General features: G+C 32.8%; 1 protein-coding gene across 8 annotated transcripts; it reads left to right on the top strand.

Annotated features, from left to right (window-relative positions):
- The first annotated feature begins 233 nt into the window (after nt 1-233).
- On the top strand, nt 234-14,419 carry LOC131153338 (uncharacterized). 8 transcript variants are annotated; one of them, XM_058105573.1, is made up of 7 exons: nt 234-590; nt 2,609-2,837; nt 9,399-9,485; nt 10,869-11,015; nt 13,541-13,567; nt 13,684-13,779; nt 13,958-14,419. In XM_058105573.1, the coding sequence occupies exons 1-7, from the start codon at nt 361-363 to the stop codon at nt 14,156-14,158; spliced, it is 1,017 nt and encodes a 338-aa protein (XP_057961556.1). In that variant the 5' UTR covers nt 234-360; the 3' UTR covers nt 14,159-14,419. The 8 variants fall into 8 exon arrangements, with proteins under 8 accessions (XP_057961556.1, XP_057961558.1, XP_057961561.1 ...); XM_058105577.1 differs by having other exon boundaries at nt 273-594; XM_058105574.1 differs by having other exon boundaries at nt 316-594; nt 2,619-2,837.
- The last annotated feature ends 6,856 nt before the right edge of the window (nt 14,420-21,275 follow it).

The raw sequence follows: 21,275 nt of genomic DNA, 5'->3' as shown, positions 1-21,275 counted from the left end.
TTTGAAAATTGAAAAACATCCACCTGTTCGATTAATATTTTAAAAATAGAACAAAAAATTAAAAATTTTGTATTGAATTTCTCTTATCCTTAACTATTGTTCTTTTGTCCGTCAATTGATTTTTGTTATTTAGAGACAAAAAAATTATTGAAACAGTAAATAATTTTTTTTCGCAGCGGCAATAAATGTTGAGAAATACTTACAATATTTATATACGTTCGGATAAGATAATGGTTTCATAAGAATTCTCACGTTCATTCATTTTGATTTTTATCCTCTTCCTTATTTTATGTGTTGCGGCGGGGCAATGTCGCTATTCCTGAAGAGCTCCAGAGAAATGCGGAGCTGGGGTTTCATTGAATGGGGGGTGTGATCCGTCATGTGGGGTTTCCACCCCGTCCATGGCAGAGACTTCCCGGCGCCGGCGGCGGAATCGTAAGTTCATACAACAGCGCCAATGGGGTCTCGAGACGGCAAGCTCTGGAGCAAGTGGATAAGGAGCTGGCCAAGGGAGATGAGAGGGCCGCACTCTCTCTTGTCAAGGATTTGCAGGGCAAGCCCGGCGGGCTCCGATGCTTCGGCGCTGCTAGGCAGGTTCTTCGCTCATCTCTCTCTCTCGCGCATCCATACTATATGATAGTGATTTTGTTTGTATTGGGTGATGGGAGTTTGGAAAGAAGAATGGGTCCTTTACCCAGAACCGGAGAAGGCTCATTTTGGCCAAGAGTGAAGAACTTGGGATATCTGGCATATCTGTGGGCTCTGGTTGGATTGAACAAAATATATATATTTTTTCAACCAGCACTAGGAAAACTATTTTCCTGGAAAAAATATTTGGGACATAGAATTCTTTCTTTCTCTCATGTGTTTTTTAAATGAAGCACCAAATACAGAGAAACAGAAAACCTGTTTTTCAGAAAGATGTGTTTTGCCCAAATGGAGCTTAGAAGTAGAGATTTTTTTTGTCTGAGTATTGTGAAATTCTGGGCGGTAGTGTTTGGGAGCATGGATTTTAAGGCTTAGATTTGGATTTGTATGGATTTTGAAGAAACTCAACATACTTGTATGCTCTGTTTTGTCCAAATTTATATAAATCGAAATCCTATTTCTGACATCCATGCCCCCAAGTGTTGGGGGATATGTATTTTTGATTGAGTCCACTTGGTGTTTTATATATATCTATATCTATACAAAGGGAATTCTCCTACTTTGGTGTCTATTTTTATTTTATATATATAAAATATTAATTGAATAAATATGTAATATAAAAAATGTTAGATATTTCACATCGAAACAATAGTTACTTTCAACTAACTCATCTGTATTCCATGACAAGCCCATGGCTACTTACGGGAGCGGCTCTTCATAATATGGGCCCCTAGGCGAATGATTTAATTAGGAATCTTTAATATTTTATTTTATTTTTTTATTTAAAATTAATTTCACAAAACACAATGATTTAATTAGGAGTCCTTAATATTTTATTTAATTTTTAACCAAACAGAATTCCATAAATAATATTAATATTATTATATTAAAAAAAAATTTGAGAGCCCCAAAAATGGCAAGCACCTTAGTTGCCTAAATGTTGAGCCGGCCCAGGCTACTTATAAGTTATAACTCATTCCTTGATGTCCATTTCCTATCATGGTAAAATATCCCCTGTGCAAAACTTCTAAATTTTAGTAAAAAAATTACCATTGTTTGAACATGTTTTGCCAGCAACTTGCAATAATTTATAGTAAAATAAATAGAGAGTAAAAATATTAGAAACGTAAAAAGGTAATTTAGCTACATTAGAAAAATACATAAAATAAAAATATTAAGAATTAATTAATTTTATGAACAAAATAATCTCGTGTGTCCAATGAACTGCACATATTAAAAGGGGACACCCTCACTTTGGTGTCTACTTTTCATCCCCTAAAATATCTTCATACAAATATTGTTTGAATATAAAAATTAATGCAATGTAAAAAAAAAAAAAAAAAAAGTTACCTTATAACTAACCCAAAATATTTATAACTAATACATAAATTTCACAACTAACTCGCAAGTCACAACTAATTCATGACTAAAATCATATTTTTTTTCATGTGTATACACACACACACACACACACACGAAACATTTGAAAGTATTCAATACAGATTCTAAATTTCGAGAAGAAAAAATCATTATCACTTGACGACAATTTGTAGTGAGATAGTAATGTTAGACACTGACACATAAAAATAACTTAATCAAACTATAGAAATGAACAAAAGTAAAATCCTAAAAATTAATTAATTATATAAAAAAATAAAAATAAACATATTAGACAAGCATAGCATGTGTCGAAGCACCATTATACATATAGATTGTCAAGGACGAATTGAGAAAATCTGTTCTAATATCATGTGATGCTGTTTAGTTGGTCCACTTCATCATGTTCTTTCATTTGAACATTTTCACCTCTGTTGCTGATAAGAGATGGCGTCGAGTTATGTTTTATTTTCCATTTATTTTACGTATGTTTGTGTTACTAATGTTTATTTGGTGGATATTATACTCTTTGAGTGTAGAAAAACTGGCATTTTCTCTGTAAGTATTAACTATTGTTGGATAGCCACAATCAGGTACCTCAAAGACTCTTTACCTTGGACGAACTGAAGCTGAATGGAATAGAAACATCGTCTCTTTTGGCACCAGTTGATGCAACATTGGGTTCTATAGAAAGAAATCTGCAGCTTGCTGCCATTGTAGGAGGAATTTCAGCATGGAATGTGTTTGGATTTAATGCCCAACAAATCCTATATTTGTCATTAGGATTGTTATTTCTATGGACACTAGACTCAGTAAGTTATTTGTCATATATTCTGTCTAATTGATTATTTTGTTTCATGATTATGTTTTGTTACTTTAGGCAATTGTTAAGATATATGTTTGCTTCCTTGACATTGTTGTAGTTATAATATGCATTTTTTCCCCTTTGTACATGATACAATGCACAGCAAGCAAAACAGAAAGCACAGAGAACAAGAGGACAAATCTTGAAAATGTGACAAGAATTGAACATGACTCACCAAAATAGTGCCATGTCCATGGATAAGAGAGAGATGTGCCATAACATAGAGAAACAACACAACAAAGGGAATGGCATCTTAAAAGTGCACCCTAACTTGGAGTTCCAAACAGATGAGAACCAATGGCATTCCCATAGTGTATTCCTTGTGGATAGGTGCTTGTGTAATTAGGAAAGGGCACTAATAGAAAATTTTCCTAAGCGCAACTCCTTGTGACCTAAGGAATTCCTAAATTATATAGTTTATAAATTTAAGAACTTATTAGCAATTCACCTCATAATAAATATTTGAATATTCATCTGCTTTGTGTATGGCGGGCCTAGAAGTTAATGTCCTGCATTGTGCATTGGTCAATATCCTTCCCCTAATTACTATAGAGTCTAAGCTGATTAGTTTCCCTTTGCCTGTGACTCTGATTATTGGGCTGTTTATGATCCTCTTGCCCTCTGCAACTTGCTTGAGCCCTGTAGTTGGATATAGGTGCGTGAGTGTTCCCATTTCTCTCTCAATTGTTGACAGCTCAATCCTCTTCTTCTATACCCTTGTTAACTTGTTCCAAAACTGTGCAAGGATTCTGCCTAAACTGTAGAGAAAACCCACATCAAAGCAAAGAAAACAATCGTGTCCCTGATCAAATTGACAGACCGGAATGCAGTCTTGATGAACAAAAGCATTTGTCTCAAGTCAAGTATTCTTTAAACAACAAAAACTGTGCAACGCCACAAAGTCCTTGTGTTCTTAACTCTCCCCAAGTGTCTAAATCAATCAGCCCAAAAGCAAAGAGGGATTTTTTTCTTTTTTTTACTCAATTAAAAAAAGTGGGGGGGGGGGGTTAGGAGTTGAGAGAAAAAGGGGATGCATTGAGCTTGGACACAAGACCTCAGGATTTGAGGCGACATGAGCTCAAGAAAAATTTAGCCCTAACAAGATGAGTCCCTAACCCTTTTTTTTTTGTCTAGAAAACCCTTAATTCTTTGAAATCGCACCCCTCTCAACCTACCCGTTTGAGTTAATCACCGAGAATAATAAGCGACTCATTTGAACCGTAGATTTAAAATCTAGACTGGTGACTAGTGACCGGTGAAGTCACTGGTTGGTTGAACCAGCTGAATCAATGGTTCAAATCAGTGATCACCAGTCACTGTTTTTAGTCCACACACGCACACAATACTAAAAAATGTTCACAATCACCTACTAATAAAGCATACCAAAAATAATTAGTAGTTACAACTAGAACTGTTTTCTGCGACTTTAATTTCTATTACTTCTTAAATATTCTTGGAGTTTACTATTTAGGATTATTATTTGTAAAAAGATTGAATGTAGTAATGAAGAGGGTTGTATTTTATTAATTTAAAAAATATTTAAATTGTAAAAAAAAAAAAAAAAGTTTTAATTGTTTAGCTATATGTATGTGTATAATAGTATGTATATGTATAGTTTGTACAATTCTTAACACAAAAACACGGCAGCTCCACCAGTGAGTTAATCCTCATTTCCCAATGTGCAAGATTCACTTTTTCCACCTTGCTGCAGTTTTAGAATAATTTTTAGATCTTTTGGGCGTACACAGATTGGGTCAACATGGCCAGTCTGCTGGGATTGACAGAGTTATGGCGAGTTCCCTAGTTCTGGGGGGTTTGCCTGAGTTAGATACATTTATGACGTTCGGAGGCAGCTTGAACTGGTCTTTGCTGGTTCTCGTCCATCTTGGCGCTGACTCTGATCTGAGTTTTAAAACCATGATTTGAAAAATGATACCTTACGTTGCTCATGGGGTCTTCTTTATCATGGGGTCTACTTGTTAAAGATGAAATATAGTTCTTCTTCATAACCTGTTTATTCTATTGTAAGGATTGGAGAGTGCCATGTTTTATTATTCTGTTTTGACAACATTGGCAGAATTAGTGTACATGTGTCTGTAATTTCATGTTTTTTGTCTATATGTAAGGAATTTTGTAAGTATAACATGGTAGACTCCTCATATGATTATATGAAATACATAAATATAAACAACTCAATCAAAGAAAAAATTTTCATCAAACATCTAACAAGTACATTAAAATACTCAAAAATTCATGTAATAGAAAAATGTCTTTTAATCACAATTGTTTGATTGTCTACTACTAATTCAATTATAAGAGTATTAGTAATAACCATAAAACTTTTCAAGTTAGGCAAAAACATAATCAAATACTAACAATATACACTTTACCTCTAAGGCTCTAACATAATGTCGAAATTCATCTTCCAATCATTTTAGGATACAACATATCCACTTGTTGGGCCATTAAGTTATGCATGGTGCTCTAAGAAAAAAATGTAACGATTCATTGTACAAAGTGATAAGTGGTCAAAAAAGAAAAGTACCAATATAGTCCTAAATTGAATAAATAAAATTATATTAATTAACGTAATGAATATTTTAAATATAGTGTGACAATTTTTTTTTAAAGATACTTACAGTTGCAATTTTTTGTTTGAATTCAGAAATTGGGTACTATAATAAAAACTCAACCTGTTTGTAAGAAATTGTGACTGTAGCTGTACAAATGGCGAAGGCAATGGTGCTGGTGGTGGTAGCGGAAATGGCTTGGAAATGGTGTACAGTACTTGGCATTTAACAACTACACTAAATGAGTTTAAAATTTTGTTATGATCTCATTTTCAATTGCTTGAATTTTATTTTATACTTTTGAACCTTTACCCAATTTCTTTTGTTTTTTTTGCAGTATATTTGGAGGAAATTATTTTTTATGTTTCTTTTTCTTCATTTTTATTATGTCTTGGTTCTCATTTTCTTTATTTTCATTCATACTAATCCTAGCATACATGTTTGGAACTGTTTATTGAGTTCTTTTCAGTTTCATATTTGCATTTGGAACCATAAATACTTCTCAATATGATTTCATTCAAATTAAGCTTTTGCATTAATTAGGCTTTTGTGGACTGATTTCATGCATGTAATGTTGTGTACAAAAATTGAACTATTCTGGTAGATGTTCTTTAACTTATTAACTTTTTTTTTTTTTTTTACTCATGCTATCAAATGATACTAAATCTTTTCTTTTTGATTTTATGAAATTTAATGTTTCGGGAGTGATATCTAGTGCTAAGAGTGCTTCTAAGTTTGTATACAGAAAAACATTCTCTATTAATAATTGAATCAATAATTTCGGTAACCACTAATAATTGAATTAAATGTTTTTAAAAATTTAAATTTGTAATTTAAATTTTAAACTACTATTAATAATTGATTTGATAAATTATAATTGAATTAATTATTTCTATAATTGTTATTAATAAATGAATTAATTTATGAAAAAATAAATAAAATAATTAATATTTTGAAAACCCCCATTGGTTGAATTATTATTGGCACTTGGCAGTTACAAAAATATTATTCAATTATTATGAAAGGTTACAAAAATTAAATCATAAACTTATGGGGAGGTTACAAAATACTAATCATTTTATTTGTGGGATTTTCAAAATGTTAATTATTTTATAACAACAAATTAATTCATTTATCACCAAATATTATAGAAATTGTTAATTCAATTATTATTTATTGACTCAATTATTAATAGAAGTTAAAAATTTTAATTGCAAATTTAAATTACAAAAATATTTAATTTAATTATTAGCAGGTACCAAAACTATTGATTCAATTACTAATAGAGAGTGTTTTTCTATATAGAAACTCATAAGCACTCTTAGCACTAGATATCACTCTTAAAACAGGAAATTCTTAGGAAATCAAAAAATAATGATAATATTTAATAGCATTTGATAGCATCAGTGAACCCAAAAAAAAATCAATTAGTTAAAGAACATTGATTAGACTAATTCAATTTTTATACGCAACATTACATGCATGAAATTAGACAACAAAGTCTAATTAATGCAAAAAGCTTAATTTGTATGCAAACACTAGTCAAACTAGCATATTGAGCGCTATTTATGATTCTAAATGCAAATATGAAACTGAAAAAAAACTCAATAAATAGTTCAAACTATCTATGCTAGGACCAATATGAACAAAAATAAAGAAAATAAGAACCAAGAGATAATAAAAATGAGAAAAAATATAGAAATTTTTCTCTAAATACACTATGAAAAATAACAAATTGGGCAAAGGTTCAAAAGTATAAAATAAAATGCCAAGTATTGTACTCTATTTTCTATTAGATGGGCTACTTCCCAGCCATCACCATCTATACTATTCTAGTCACAATTTTTACAAACACACTAAGTTTTTCACAGTATTCATTTTTTGAATTCAAACAAAAAATTGCAACTATAAGCATCTTTAAGAGTAAATTGTCACGCTACATTGAAAATATTCATTTCATTAATTAATGTAATTTTACTTATTCAAATCAGGATTGTATTGGTACTTTCTTTTTGACCACTTATCAATATGTACAATGAACTGTTATATTTTTTTTCTTAGAGCGTCATGTAGAACTTGACGGCCCAACATGTGAATATGTTTTTTCCTTAATTACACATGTTGATTGGGAAGATGAATGTTGACATTATTTTAGAGGTAAAGTGTATATTGTTAGTATTTGATTAGATTTTTGGCTAACTTAGAAAGTTTTATGGATATTAATAGTACTCTTACAATTAAATTAGAAGTAGATGACCAAACAATTGTGATTGTAAGAATTTTTTTTTTTACATGAATTTTGGAATATTTTGATGTATTTGTAAGATGTGCTATAAAATTTTTTTGTTTGATTTTGAGCTGCTTATATTTATGTTGTTAGATTACCACTTTACGTAAAAGCTTAAGCTATTAGCTTGTGGGCCAACAATGTATATCGAGCTTTAACATTTGCCTGCATGTGTAGCCCGACAACACATGGAGAAATAAACACACAATAGATAACACCCATTACAGGGAATATAGTAATTTTTTAAAACACCACACAATACACGTGGGCGACAAGACTGGGACCCAAGACCTCCTAGTAACTAGCTCTAATACCATGTTAGATGACCACTTTACCTAAAAGCTTAAGCTATTAGGTTGTGGGCCAATAATGTACATCAAGCTTTAACGTATGTAATTTCATATAATCATATGAGAAGTCTATCATGCTATACTTATGAAATTTCTTATATATAGACAAAAAGACATCAAATTATAGACACATATACACTAATTCTCCTAATGTTATCGAAGTATTAGAATCATTTGATAATTTGACTCACAATTTAAATTGGTTGTTGAACTCTGAAAATTTTAAAAACCAACTGCGTGTATAACGTGGGGTCACTGCTAGTAGATATACATATATTGTATGTTTGAGGAAAAGCAACCTATTTTAGCTATTGCTACACTGTCGTTGACTTTCTATATTTTATGGAATCCAAGGTATGCATGCAGTTGCATAGTCATTATGAATTACAGCAATGAAATTAATGCCTACTGCAATACTTGAACTGTGCTCGATTGACATGCTTCTGGGTTTGTTCTCTTAAGCTGAGAACTTATCATCTTTAGATGTGTCTATTCAAACTTTATTATCCTTACTCAGGCTGGCAGAGTGCTCTTGTATGCATGATAGTCATTCTATATTGAAGAAAATATGCCTTATGCTATTTACATTTTGTATGAAATACTGTTTCTATGTTATTATGCTTCCTTTCCTAGCTGAAACTTTCTCTTTGAAGCATGATTTCCTTCTTTCTTGTGTATGCATTTCTTATTTGGTGTTTTGAGCACTGCACAGAAATGGAATAGTTCATCTTATATAAATAACTAAATGAGTCATCACAAAAATGTTAAAACAAGAAAAATGTAAGAATAAATTTCCTTTTTTTTTTAAGCAAAAAAAGGCCATTTGAATTGAGATCCAAGAATTGTCATGTTTTTAGTGAGTGCGGAGATAACATAAGATGCAGACTCACCTGGCTGACAAAAATGACCTACAGAAACATATTCACTAGTTAGGCTAGAAAAGTAAGATTAGAATATTTTCAAACTTCAGTAGGGTGCAAATGCTCCAGTCATAAATTGACACATTTGATCAGCATCTTACCAATTGGTGACTTAAAGGCATTTAATGTACATGGGAGGTGGACATGTTATCATGTTCCCTGAACTCTTCCAAGTTTTATTAAGACCAAATGATTCTTGCAAAAGTTTTTGAAGGGCCAAATAGCGTTTGCCTTTTTTTTTTTGAATAATTGGCCAACTTGCTTTGGTGGTTCCATTTGGCAAAAGCTACTACACTATCTTCTTAAATTGCAGGGGTCATTGGACTATTTAATTCTATAGCTATCTTTTAAAGGAGCTTCAGCAAATTGCTTATTGCATAGGTGTCCTTTAATGGAGGAGTTGGGAGCTTGGTTTTGGATACAATTGGCCACACTTTTAGTCGAAAGTACCATAACAGAGTTATTCAAGTGAGCTCTCTCTCTCTTTCTCCAAAAGAAATATATATTTAACACATTGATGCATGAAGCCCCCCCATGCCTCCTCTCCCAAAAAAAAAAAAAACCCTGCTTTGTGGAATGGATGCTTCTTGTTAAAGTTTTTTATCTTTATTTCCCTTGCATGCCTGCAACATGCTTCCACTGGAATGTGAAATAAAACCAAATATGGAGCTATGAAATTGACTTCTATGCAATTTCCAATGTTTCAAAAAACATGACTTTCTGGTTTTTTAGCAGGTGATCTTTTAGGTGAAATTTGATTTCATCAAATGGATCCATCTTCTATCACGAATGAACTTCCAGGGTAGTTAACAAGGATGCCATCTTCTTTTTCCATTTCATTGCCTCTACTTGGTCAGCCAATATTCTTCTGTCAACCGGCCAGAAATATCTTATTTCTAATGGGGCCAAAAGAGACATATATTGGCCTCTTTTATGCTGAAAGCAATAAAGCCAAATGATAGGCATGTAAAAATTGCGCATTTTCCCTGATTCTGAATCTCTGATATGACGGATATTGGAGAATAATTCTCCAAGCGAGGGGAAAATGAAATGCCAAGAGAATTGAGAAGTTTGATAGTGAGCCTAGTTTTGCCACCTTATACTTTGAAGCTGCCTCTTCAGATGGTTAAGGTTATTTAATTAGCACTTTCTTTATTAGGAAATGACTTACAGTTCAAGCCCGCCGTCTGTGGATCCAACCTCACATATGTTTGTGTATGCTTCATGAAGAATACATGTTTCTGAACTGTCTTGATCTTTGTTGCTATAATTCTTGCTTATTTGCTTTGTGCTTCATGCCTGTTTATTTGTGATCACATATGCTCTCAATAAATCCTGACCTGTTAGAAAAATATTAATCACTTCAATTTAAATGTGAAGTCTCTATCAATGTAATGCAAACTTGTTTATGAAACATTGAAGTACAAATTCCTTGCAATTATAATGATTCTCTCTCTCTCTCTCTCTCTCTCTTCCCCCTGTATTGAGTTTTAAGATTTCTTCATTTTATGTCTCTTAGCTATTAGAGTTTAGTTCTTTATTTTTAGCACCTACCAAGTCATGTAATCCCTGCTTTTTCAATTTATCCTCTTATTTTGTTACACCATAAACATGATATCTGATATATATATATATATTATTGTGTGAGTGTGTGTGTGTGTGTGTCTTTTCTGTTCAAGTACAAAGATGCGTTCTAGGAGGTGTTGGAACTTGGATGTAGCCCTGTCATTATCACTTGTCATATTGTAGTTTTCCTACTGTTCATCTACTCATACATTTGAGTACGTTATCCCAACTGGATGAGTGTTTTCTTGTCTCCTCAACTAATTAGTATGCATAACTTTTATGCAGCATGAAGCTGGTCATTTTTTAATTGCCTACTTGCTCGGTGTTCTGCCAAAGAGTTACACATTATCTAGTTTAGAAGCTTTGAAGAAGGAAGGATCTCTCAACGTTCAAGCAGGAACTGCTTTTGTGGATTTTGAGTTTCTTGAAGAAGTATATATTTTACTTCAAATGTATAGTATTTTCGTTTGTTATTCATTTCTAGGTGCTCTGTCCTTTGTGCTGCAGCTGTGTCTCATCACATGTTAAAACTAATTCCTTGCGCCTAAAAGTAGAAGCAGCCAACACTATTTCCATTTTACACATCTTTCCGTTCTTTCAGTGGCAATGTTTAGACTAGACAACTAGACTGCACCACTGCCCATACACTTGAAAGTCCTTGTTTTTTTCTGTTTTTTGGGCAAATGGACTTACACACAAATGTAGGACAAGAAGCAAGATCTTTGTAAGATCGTTGTTGGAGAATAATTAAGAAGAATTGGGTCAAGGGATTGTTGTGTTTAGTTAGTAATGTATTATGTGTGTTTGGGGGCTTGTTTGTGCTATTTGTGTATTTTAGGGTTGTGTTTGTAATTTCATGTTGTTTTAGGGGTATGTGTGTAATTTCATGTGAAGAGGCTTTCTTATAGATAGTGTGTGAAAGCCATGTCATAGGCAGTTGTTGAATTTGAAATTGAAGTGAACATGAGATTCCCCCTCGTATCTCCTTTCTCCTCTCTTCCCCGGTTCAATTTCTTATCTCTCCCTTGGCTGCAGATTCTTGATGCTGCCCCTGCATCACTCACTCCATCACCCAAAAGTGTACACAACTTCTTGAGACACAGAACGCCACCCATAAACTGAACTCAAACACACACAGCCACTTGAAAATCATAGTTGGAATATTATCGTTTCCTAAATATTCTACTACTTAGTTCTTATATAATTTCAAGGCAGCTCAATTCTTTTGGGACTGCTATTAGGATTGGAGTAGTCTATGGGTGGGTTTGATACATAGGTGAACACCAACTTGACCCAAAAGTTTAAACCTATCAGGTCTTGGGTCCAACCATGTATATAAGCACCCATCATCCATTCAATTTTTCCAATGTGAGACAAACTCATAAGTGGAATTCTCAACAATCTTCCTCTTATTTGTGAGTTTCAACTACTTCCCCTTGAACAGAAACCATCTCCCTCATGGGAGTAAGCCCAACTCTCCAATAGTTGCTCAAGTGGGCTTTACCACCGTGCCTTATTGTCACACACTAAGTCCTTAACTATTAGCACGTTAGGAGAATTAGCTTTATGCATTGGACTTTTGAACCGTCGGCTCTGATACCACTTGTTAGTCTATAGGTGGGCTTAATACACATGAGTAAACACCAACTTGATCTAAAGGCTTGTGTTGCGCGGTCCAGGGTCTTCTCAACCCTAAAAGTTAACTCATGGGGTGAGGCTTTCCTTCACACTTAATAACTGACCACCAGCCCCTTCCACAACCGATGTGGGATAACCCCAACAATCTCCCCCTCACACATTGGGCTCCAAATTGGCGGCACCACGTACCCAGTATCCCAAGGAGGATGTTGAACCATGGCTCTGATACCAGTGTTGGGCGGTCCAGGGTCCTCTCAATCCCAAAAGCTAACTCATGGGGTGAGACTTTCCCTCACACTTATAACTAACCACCAGCCTCTTCCACAACCGATGTGGGATAACCCTAACAATTACCTTGCAAGAACTAACAAACCTTTTAAATTTCCATATTTTTTGGCTTAATTTCACTTTCCCACCAATCTTTCAAATCATTTTCAACATTCTCCCTAAAGTTACAATTGAAGCAATGTCCACCCTAATAAGTTGTCAAATTGCTTCTTGCCAATCGGGATTAACTTTAACAGCTCAAAGATGTTTAATTTCACTTTGCCCCCAAAAGTTCAGGATCATTTTCCAAAATTTCCCATTTAGGGGCTAGTTAAATTTCCATATATCTGGTCATTCTCATAATTGTTTTTTTAAAAAAGTTCTCTTATCAATGCAATTGGCTGCACATGGAAAAATCAGGTCAAGAAAAAACTTCATCAAATAGTTGCTTGCTCTTTCACAGAGGAGGAGGCTTATGCAGACTATGAGAGCTTAGATATCTGGAAATCAAACTGGCATAGAATGACAAGTTTGGATTTGCATTTTTAGGGGCAAAGTGAAAGTGAACTCAAAGTTTGGGGCTAACGTGAAATTAAATACCTTTGAAATGTTTAAAGTTATCCCCAATTTAAATGGTGGGAGCAATTTTTCAACTAATTTAAAATTGGTATGGACATTGCCTTGATTGTAACTTTAGGGGTGGGGGACATGGGACATCCGTTACCAGTTACCTTGGGGACAAAATGAAACTAACCTTTATTTTTATTGTGTCTTTCAAAAGAAATCTCTAATCCTTTCTTTTTCCTTTATGAGGCTCTAGACTTCTTTTTCCCTTGTTTTTGTCACCTATTTTATGATACATCTAGCCTGGATTAATGCTTTCTATCTTTGCCCCTTTAAACTTTCTTCATTTCCAATTTGATGCACCCATGTATTTTACTATTGGTGCATAACAAAAGGAAGTTAGAGGCTTAATTGAGATGTCTTCATATTACAAAATTATAGTAATATGCTTCTGATTTGTGGCCATTGGCTGTCCTCATGTCATGCAGGTTAATGCTGGGAAAGTGTCAGCTGTGGTGAGATTTCTGTTTTTTACATTTAAAGATGATGGAGGGTTCTGAGTTGTTTTTGACATTATTGAGTTGTTCCTATTGAGGAAGTAAAAAATTCATGGGGAATTACTTTTTTTTAGATGTTGAACAGGTTCTCTTGCATAGCACTGGCAGGTGTGGCTACCGAGTATCTTCTTTACGGATACTCTGAGGGAGGCCTTGCTGATATTGACAAGGTTTTCATAGTTCCCATGCTTGGTTTGTCTTTCCTTTTGTATGACCTGAAAAGAATGCATATTTCAGGAATTGAACAGGAAATATTGCAGAAATATGAACATATTTTCCTTCCTGACAACCCCTCCTATACCATCCAACTAGTAAATCTTCTGTTTTACATTTTTGTTGATGGGACAGTTGGATAGCTTACTCAAAAGTTTGGGCTTCACACAGAAGAAGGCAAATTCTCAAGTCAGATGGGCTGTACTTAATACATTCCTAATACTGCGTCGGCATGAGAAGGCACGAGCAAAGCTTGCAGCAGCCATGATGTTGGCAATGTCTGTAGGCACTTGCATTGACATTGTAGAGGAAACCATGGATGATACAGATATCTAGCTGCAATTCAGCTGTTGTTGATGCCTACGGTTCAATTTGACTTCAATTCTCACTCTCTGCGAGTGCACATGCTTCTGGAAGTCCATCATCAAGCAAGATGAATTCCAAGGTTGTGTACAAATGTGCAATGCTCAGAACATATTCTTGTATGGTAGTGATTAAAACAAAGGTGATGAACCCTGATGGTCATCCATATAAATTTTTGGGAAGTTTCCCATGGGGGTTAAAAAATCAGCTGTTAATAAAATTAAGGTTGACTCATGCATCTGTGCATGTGTTTCTCAAAGGGAAACTAACAATGAAATTAAGTCTGACATTAGAAGTTTTGCCTAATTGCAATTATATCTGTACTATTGAGTTTCATGAACATTATTACATGTCAAATTTGTTGCAAGAAGTTAGCAAATGCATAGTCCTAATTGCATCAAGTAAAGTTAAGAATGACCAATACATGTTATATTTAAGAAGATAGGGATTAACCTATAATTTAATGCTTATATTTGGTAGAAGGTTACCCCAATTTTCTTATTTCAAACACAATGGAACGAACTGTGTGGGATCAATGGTGTCATTTTAAGGTTCAAATTAACAAGTAATGAAAGTCCGATTTGGGATTTGTTTGTTTCCTTGTTTGATAATTAGCTTACATTTGGGGGAGATCTTGAATTTGAATTTGTATGGATTTGAACAAGATATGACATAAAATTATATTCATTTTTGTCTAAATTCATATGTTCTGTAACATAGTGTTTGTGTGTGAAGTTTGCTAGCTTCAAGTGACAATTTGTTATGAAAGATTTGTTTGATTAACACTAATTAATTTGGGTTGGAACCCAAGGTTTAGAAAAGTTGAGGACATGTGAAAAATAGTTGTTTAATATTTATATAGAAAAGTTGAAAATAGTTTTTTCGTTATTTTTTAATCTTATTATATTTATATAAGAAAATTTAAAAATTATAATGTTTTGTAATTATTTAAAAAATTAAAATTAAAGTTATTTTCTACAACTAAATTTATCTAAGTTTTGTTGCATTGCCTGAGTCGCTATTAAACAATTGTGTGACTAAAGACAAATCTACTTGAAAACTTACATGAAAAAATAAGTCTATTTTTTATTATATATATCTATATATGCTTTGAGTTACGAGGATTAGAATCTAGAGCACACATCCTGTTCCATCCTCCCATCACCTTGCCTAATTTACTTTTTAAAAGAACATTATCATTCCCTCTTTCATCAATATGCATTTTGGCAAAGCAAGTTTAGATTTGCTATATGTTAGAAGAATTAGCTAAATCTGAATGATGATAAGGGGAAAAACATATATACGTTGGTATTAATCAAAATATTTACACGTAGAATTTGCTCGAGCATAGAAAATGGGTTTTGATCAAATTAAAGTTTCCAAGTTTGAATTTTGTTGGATTGTTAACTTCCAAAAACCTAAAATGCAAGTTTAATTGCAAACCACGGTCAAATTTGTCAAAATATTATGTTTCAAATATTGTGGTCTTAGTTTCAATTGCAATTTTTAAAATTTTTTATTAGACTATAATTAAGTTTTATAATTCCTACTCCAAAATAAAGGAGATAAATATTTTGTTTTTTTTAAAGAAAAGAAAAAGCAACACAAGAATCATCATTGCGGAGCATATATAAGGCTATATGAAGTCACTCATTACGAACTACACAAAGATATTCACATTTAATAAATATATAATTACATTTTATAAAATTTTAATTTGTGAAGAATAAACAAGATTTCGTGTTCAACTATGTATTATAAGTTTTTTAATGATTAATGCTTGAGTTATGAATTAAAGGGTGGAGCAATTTTTTTAAATAAATCAAGTTTTGAAATAGTAGTTATTGTTATAAACTAAAATGGAAAAAATTATTTATTTAAATGTTAACACCCTTGTTTGTCATTTTATTTTTAGAGAGTAACTTTAACTACAATTCAATCAAGCACTCTTTTTACTCTTGGAAAACAACAACAATAGTAATGTCAAATAGATCCAAACTCACTCTATCAATTTTATAACGAAGAAGAATGTTGAAGCCAACATGATGCTTCACATTAGATTATTGCCCATTCACTCATAAATTCATAATGTATTTGTTAAGAAGGATGAAGTGAAAGAAAAAAAGAAAGAAAGATCAAAAGTTTTTAATATCGATCTAATGGTTATATTAATACACAACTTTTGTTCTCGTAGATATTATTGAGCCATTGGATGGAAAATTGTACTAGATTAAACAAAATTAGTTGCGAGACCCATAAACAACAAGCTACTTTTTTCTTAGAGTTCCAGAAGGAGCAAATAATGATTACAAAGAGAAGAAACAAGGCTAAATATCTTGTGTTAACATAATGATTGAAAATTAAGGTTTACAGGTTGATTACCTTGAAATCTTGTTCCATTTGTGTTTGTTTAGAATATATATATATATATATATATATATATATATATATGAAAGTGGTTTGAAACTCAAAGAAGTTAGCGAGGGATTTTTTGTGGTATGGGCTGGAGGATAACAGAAGAGACTATCATGCGAGTTGGAATGACATTTATAAGCTTATAAAGGAAAGATGGGTCATGGTAATTTGGTATACTAAAGTCACCTTATTAATGAGAACATGACTATGCTGGTTCCTCTTTTTGGAATCTATTCCCTTTCGATATAGGGTTATTAGTATTAAGTAGGTGTTTTATCAGAATAGAGTGATCTTAGATCCAAAGGAAATGTTATTTATTTGGCTTCCTCGAAAATTTATTTTTTAGATTTCTTACCTTTTTTTCTAATATAAGATACATAATTGTTGGTAGAATTAATCATTGGGTTCGGGATTCTTGTTTGCTTCGAGTTTTGTTCTTTTTATTTCTTGTCTAATTTTAATAATGCTAGTGTTTTTATTAAAAAGAAAAAAATTCTTACATGTGGGAGCATGCTTTGTGGAATTTCTATTTGCTAGCATCCAGATGAGTGGAAGGTCAATGATTTGATACTTTTGTGAAATATGTTGGTTCTTTTCATTTTTCTTTGAGGATGCAAGGAAGGAGTTGGACTTAAACGTGATTCTATGTGTTTCTCTTATCAATCTTTCTTCAATACATGTTCTTAGTGTTTTTTCTTTTCTCTTGCATCCATCCATCTAAAAATAAATGATTTCATATGGATTGATTCTCTTAATATAAAACTATTAATACTAATGATTAGTTTTAGAAAAGACACCAAATAAAGTATTATCTTCTTATGCATGCCCTTTACTTTTGGACTATGGAGTCTTGCTAGCATTTTTTTTTTTTTTTCATTACTCTCATTCTTGGGGTATTTAAAACAATTTATTTGGTATTTTTAAGAGTATTGAGTCCATCCTTATTCATTGGAGAGTTTATGCCTCCTTTCATTCAAGGGTTTTTAGCTAAACTAAAGAAAGAAAGGAATATTCTTTTGAAATTTAATGCAGATATGTCTTCATAATAATTTGGCGTACTTAGTTAATGCACGGTGTTGGAATCTTCAAAGGCTCTAATACTTTATTTGTTTAGTTTGGAGTAGGGTTGTCTTTGTTACTTCACTCTAGTATTTTGTTCAACACTTCTAGATGAGTAAGTTCAATTGGTTTGTGAAGTAAATGGAGTACTTTGCTGCATAAATTTCATAATAATGTTCAATTATTCTCTTGTATTTTTTGTTTGCTCAAAAAATGTCATTTACTCTTCTTTGTTTCTCCTATCTTTCTTTTCTTAATAATTTTCTTTGATTAATAATTAAAAAAAATCAGAATCCATCTAGTTTATATTGCGTCCACAGCCATATTATATATTCTATATAAGCATGCATGCATGCATGCACACATTAGCAGAGACTGTATTATATATGAGTGGACATGTTATACATGAACTTGCTGTTGGGTCACACATGTGATTGCAATAAATGAGAAGATTATATCTCCATAATCAAGGATTTGCAGCTTGTAAATCTTGGTTCAATAAATGCTATGCATGCTCTTGGCTCAAGAAATGCTGCGCTATTTCCATGTCTCTTCTTCTCCCCTATAAAATGGGTTGTGTGTTGTAGAAAAAAAATACACAAGAGTAATCGGTGGTGTAAACAAGTGAGTTGTGTGTTGTAAACTGTGATTGAGAGGCAGAGAGGTTGAGTTGAGAGTTGAGTTTGAGTGTGGTACTCCTCCTTCACTGTATTTCCTATTGATATAGTGAAGTTCCCTCTCTCCCGTGAACGTAGGCCGAGTTTGGCTTAACCACGTAACTGTGGTGTTCCTTGTGATTAGTTGCTTGTATTTGTGTTCTAGACCATCCCCAATCCCTAGCATTTGCACATACATAATTTTATGTTAAAATTAAAAATAAACTTATCGGGCACACTAACCAATATAAAATTTCAGTATATTAATCTGTATCCTTGTGTTGTGTACGTGATTAGAAAAAACATACCTAACATAGAAACTAAGTTAGAAAATTTTGTTCCAAAAAATTGTAAATATATTTAAGTATAAAAAAGTATTAGAAGAAAATTATGAAAGGAATTTTTTTCGAAAAAAATAAATAAATTCTTGTGTTGAATCATAATGTCCTCACTCTTTGGTGTATGCCCAAATCTTGACAGAATTTTCTCTACTTTTCAAGCATTTCATATATTTTATAACTTGTAAAAAGATCCAAGTTCACTTTAATAAGCACGAGCTACATTTCTATATCATTCAATGTAATTATCTATAATTTGTTAATTGATATACAAAATTATCTAACAACACCACGTTTCAATGTCTTCCAATGGAACATCTAATAATATGAAATCATGGAGAAAATAATCACCAACAAACCATGCAAATTTTTTCATTTTGATGCCAAAAGGGCATAAAATGAAATTGAACTTCTAATAATTTAAAATTTGTGCAATAAATACTGAGCTAAAGTCGCATCGACTAAACATAACATTTCTACTTATATTCATTTCCCATCCCGATATCATAAATTTTTCCCAATGCATTAATGAAAATTTTCAAATAAAAATAATAAATTCAAAATCTTAAAATGAAAAATCAAACAAAGTAAGGGGGGATGAACAATTCACATGAACGAGACTATACATTAAAAAATATGCAAGCACATGGATGCACACGTTCAATGAAGGAATAATAATTAACTTTTTATGTATTAACACATTAACTTTAAGGAACAACATGTTATTGTGGGAGATAGATGAATGATGTGAGTGTCTTCCCTATTGTTGCTCATAAGTAATTTATTATTGATAATTTTTAATTATTAGGGAGTGGCCAAACACCATTTGGTCCATTTATATGAACCAACATGTAGGGTTGCAAAAGCCGTTCGGCTCAATAAGGGCTCATTCGAATTCATTTATTATCTAAATAAGCGATTCTTGAGCTCAATTTTTTGACTCGTTTAATAAACGAGCCGAGCCTGAACACATTTAGACTTGACTCATTAAGGCTCGTAAGTAGCTCATTTAGGCTCGTGAGCAACTCAATTAGGGTCGGTAATGAGCTTGATTTTATATTTAATTCTTAAAATATATTTTTTTTATTTAAATTTATTTAAATATTGATTCACATAAGTCAACAACATAAACTTAAAAGATAACTATTAATTATTAGTTTATTTTTCAACTAGTTCATTTATTTGCTAATTAAACAATTGTGAAACAAAGAAGGCAAGTGTTGAAGAGGCTTCACCCAGGAAGATTTTCAATCTTTCGATGTGGGATATGGGGTCAAAATGGGGAGATAGAGAAAGCATTAAGGAGGGAAGCAAAAGTTGCACCTAAATGTGGGGAGAAAGAGAAAGCATGGGGAGAGAAGCAAGAGTTGTACCTAAACGTTCTTTAGCTTTTGTCCTACATCTAAACAACAACAACAACAAAACCAAGTTTTAGTACCACTAAGTGGGGTCGGCTAATATAAAGAAGGAATTTTTGCCTACATCTAAAACCTATAAAAATTTTGCCTCCTCAACAGCTTATAAATTCTTGCACCTTGCCCATGGCTATGAGCTAGCTACATTGTGGACCTATACAATATTTTATTATATTAAAGCTTTGGACTTTCTTTCCTTATGGTCATTCTTGGGTATTTGGGCCTATTTATAGATGCCCTTTAATATTCCATTTTAAGTCTAGATGGTCATTAGTGGCTTTTAAAATTTAAGTTTGTTGGGCTTGATTTGTGTTTGGTTTGTTGTTTGAATTGAGCTAAGCTCGAATCGAGTCCAAGCTTGAACAGGTCTATATATTAACATGCACATGAGATAAAAGGAAAATGGAAGTTAGAAGGACCTCAAGATCATATATCCTGGCGTATTTCATAAAGTTTGAAGAGCAAGACAAAAGAAGAAGACGTCTATTTTCAATTGTATTGCATTTTATTTTATATTTTGACCTGTAATAATGCATTGCATGCATGGAATAGATGATAAACTCAGATGACGATAGATAGACCCTAGGGACCAACACACTTTACAGAAAACCTTTTTCTTAATAACTATAATCATACCAAAAAAAAAAAAAAGAAGTTTAAATTTGTTAGGGTCAAAATTAGGGCAAAAGCAAAGTCGGTCGACCAACGTCGGTTTTTTAAGCTTAATTAAAAAGTCTCGGTCGGCCAAACCCTTCTAGTTATAATCAGCTCAGTCGACCGAACTCACCGTAGGCCAAAAGTCAAATGTTTGATAAAGCCTCGGTTGACTGATCCTATTTTGAACTAAGCTTCCACGGTCGACCGACCAATGAATTTACACTTTTTCTACTTGCCCCAGCCAACCAAACTTTCAGTTCAAAAACTCCTCGGTCGACCGAACTTACCCACTCGACATATTGACCTAAGCCACGATCGACCGAACCTACTAAGGTTCGGGAAAGCACCCTGACTCGGTTAACCGACCCCTTGCTTCAGTCAACCAAACCTCTCAGGTCAGCCATTTTTTAAAATGCCTAAACACGCTTAAAAATTAATTAATCTTCTCTAAAAGTACCCAGCGTGTCCCAAACGGTTATATCTTTTCCCAACTCTATATATACCCCTTCATTACTCATTATTAGCATGTAGATTAGCCCAAAAATCCTTT

This window comes from Malania oleifera, chromosome 4 (genome assembly GCF_029873635.1).
Source record: "Malania oleifera isolate guangnan ecotype guangnan chromosome 4, ASM2987363v1, whole genome shotgun sequence".
In the NCBI taxonomy this organism is placed as follows: domain Eukaryota; kingdom Viridiplantae; phylum Streptophyta; class Magnoliopsida; order Santalales; family Ximeniaceae; genus Malania; species Malania oleifera.
Note: the sequence above shows the minus strand (reverse complement) of the source record. Positions and strands in the feature narration are given on the sequence as shown.

Bases quoted from the DNA above. Each gene is read 5' to 3' on its own strand.
- LOC131153338 (XM_058105573.1), top strand. From the start codon at position 361: ATGGGGGGTGTGATCCGTCATGTGGGGTTTCCACCCCGTCCATGGCAG. The intron at 2,838-9,398 runs GTAAGTTATTTG...CTTATTGCATAG, and splicing joins TTCTATGGACACTAGACTCA to GTGTCCTTTAATGGAGGAGT. The intron at 13,568-13,683 runs GTGAGATTTCTG...ACTTTTTTTTAG, and splicing joins CTGGGAAAGTGTCAGCTGTG to ATGTTGAACAGGTTCTCTTG.